The sequence below is a fragment of the Macaca thibetana genome, chromosome Y (genome assembly GCF_024542745.1).
Source record: "Macaca thibetana thibetana isolate TM-01 chromosome Y, ASM2454274v1, whole genome shotgun sequence".
Classification (NCBI taxonomy): domain Eukaryota; kingdom Metazoa; phylum Chordata; class Mammalia; order Primates; family Cercopithecidae; genus Macaca; species Macaca thibetana.
The window spans coordinates 7,396,183-7,398,694 of NC_065599.1; the positions used below are offsets into that span (position 1 = coordinate 7,396,183).

Here is a 2,512-nt window from a genome sequence, read left to right on the forward strand (position 1 = left end):
TCAGATTGTCAGGAGTCTTGACAACTTCATAACCAGAAATGACATATGGCAAGAGATTCTGTATATTCAGGCTTTCTTCTACTTTTATCTTTTTTTTTTAAACAGCAAAATTGGATATGTTTATTTTACACAAAGTACAATTCAGTATATGCAGAGAGGTACTCAGCATCACACTCATGATCAATATCCTTTTTATTTTCATTTGGTATGTCACTGAAAACCTGGCATACCACTTAGCTAAAAATCACATAAAAGACCCCCTAGAGAAATCAAACTGATGTTTTTTTCCCAAAAAAACGATTGATTTCCTATTCATTAGTCAAATCTGATAGTGATATTCATTAATAAGGAAAACTGAAGTTTTCAAGTATCAACTCTGAACGGCAAAGACCCTAATCTGACTGTTATTAGCCACCAAGAACTCAGAGGAAAGAACTCAAGAAGAGACAAGCAAGAGCACTATGAAAATTACATTCTTTTCCGTGAAATTCAGTTCCACAGCTATTTGAGAAAGAGTCCAAGACTATGGAGAGGCAGCAAAGCTGCTGGGAGGGCCTGTTTGCAGGCAAAAATGCGCTGGCTGTGTCTCACCCTGCCGTGTCCTTTTCTGGCTTCACTTTAACTTGGTCCTCTGACTTTGGGTTGTAAACTTTACAGTTCCAAGAATCAATTTTGGTTGAACGCAAGGGTAACATCCCCATTCAAAACAGAAATGTTCTCATGATATGAAGGCCATTCTGTAGACTGCATTTATATATGTTTATATTTATATAAGCGCCTATGCGAGACAAAGTTTCCTTCCTCTTAGCAAGAGAATACTGCATCCAGCAACACTGCTTTGGCTAGCTCCTTTTCCTGTATGGCCTCATGTGTGAGACAATTGAAGCGGCTATTTCTCCCTTCCTCTTGTTCTAGCCAAAATAATCTAGGAATTCACCATCTGGTCTAACCAAGTACATTATTATTGTGTGATCCACTATGTAGTCTTCATCTTCGTCCTTGGGGCCAGGGCTGTAATACACTCTGTATGCTCTGGCCACTTGATCAACTTCTTCTCTCATGCCAGTCAAGCCAACCAGTTTGGGAGAAAATTCTTTCACATACTTTGCAATGGCTTCTTTTGTGTCCCACCCTGGGTCAATGCTGATGAAAAGTGGAGTTAGATCTGGCAGAGTTGTAATGCTATCTATTTCATCCACGACTTGAATCATCTTTTCTAGTTCTTCTGGACAGACATGAGGGCAATGAGTGAAGCCAAAATAAATCAATAACCACTGACCCAAGTAGTCCTTGTCAGTTTTATGCTCCCCAGTATGAGTTGTGAGGGAAAATGGTCCCCCAAGTAAAGGCTTGCCGATCTGTCGCTGCCGTTCCTTCTCTAACTTCTCTGCCTTTCCATTCTTCATGTACTTCATTCCAGCCAGTAAAGCTCCTCCAATAGCAAATGTGATTGCTAAAGACTTCCAGGAAACAGGCCCGGGCTTCCAGGGGCGCGTGGAGTCTCTGGGGCCCTTCTCCGACCACGGGGGTGGGGGTGGCGGCCTCGCGGTGCTGAGGGGCCGGGTTCGTAAGCAGTAGCCAGGGAGCCCCGAGGCACGCCACACCTCTGCTTGCGGCGCGCAGAAGTGCCTCATCAAGACTCTCGCAGTTCCCTGGGCTGGGCCCCAAAGCTTGAGACCGCGAGGCAAGAAGCGCCAAAGTTGGCCACCCAGAGGCCGCACAACTCGTCCAGGTACTAGGACCAGCATCGCCAGGAACTTCAGAGACCGGTTCTCTTCTACTTTTATCTTAAATCCCAATCCTCCTTGTGTTATTTTGTACCCCTCATGAAATCCTTTTAATAAAAACCTCCCTGGGTGTCTCCTTTTTCAAAAACTCCTATCCTCATTCCCCTGCATCCATTCCTGGTCCATCTGAACCCTCAGCCCCAGTGACCTCTCTTGTCCCCAAGCTTTCAGCCCAAAATCCTACTCCTCCTCCATCTGTTACCCATTCAAAAACCACCTCTGCCATTCTCCCTCTTCGGGAAGTGGCTAGGGTTGAAGGCATTGCTTGTATTCATGTCCTTTTCTCTGTGTCTGATTTGCCACAGATCAAACAGCATCTGGGATGTTTTTCTGAAAATCCCTCTCATTATCACAGAGAATTCCTACACATAACCCAATCTTTAATTTAATGGCATGACATTTATATAATTCTTTCACTGTCATCCTTGATGAAGAGCACTGAGTTAAATTGAAATGGATATCCAAGCTATTAATATATTCAACAGGCCTTTAAGTATTTCTTATCATAAATTTTGTTTTCCTGGAAAAGTTTTTTTTTCCAAGTGAACTGAATTATTTGTCTCCACTCTGTCTTGCCACTCTTCATGCAGGTATGAGAGACTCTAAAATGACTTCCAGTGACCTGGGACTCCTTGAGAAAACAGAAAAGGTGTCACAAATCCCATTTGGGGAAAAATCTCTGTTTTCCGTACAGAACCCCTATAATTAGAAGTGAAGAACTACCT

The 2,512-nt window shown here is 43.2% G+C and overlaps 1 protein-coding gene across 1 annotated transcript; it reads right to left on the minus strand.

Moving 5' to 3' along the window:
- Positions 1-531: 531 nt before the first annotated feature.
- On the minus strand, positions 532-1,748 carry LOC126947182 (protein SCO1 homolog, mitochondrial-like). Its single transcript, XM_050777910.1, has one exon. It carries the CDS (start codon positions 1,746-1,748, stop codon positions 912-914), a length of 837 nt encoding a protein of 278 aa, XP_050633867.1. The 3' UTR covers positions 532-911.
- Between the last annotated feature and the right edge of the window lie 764 nt (positions 1,749-2,512).

Excerpts from the sequence above, each read along its gene's own strand:
- LOC126947182 (XM_050777910.1), bottom strand. The coding sequence starts at position 1,748 with ATGCTGGTCCTAGTACCTGGACGAGTTGTGCGGCCTCTGGGTGGCCAA.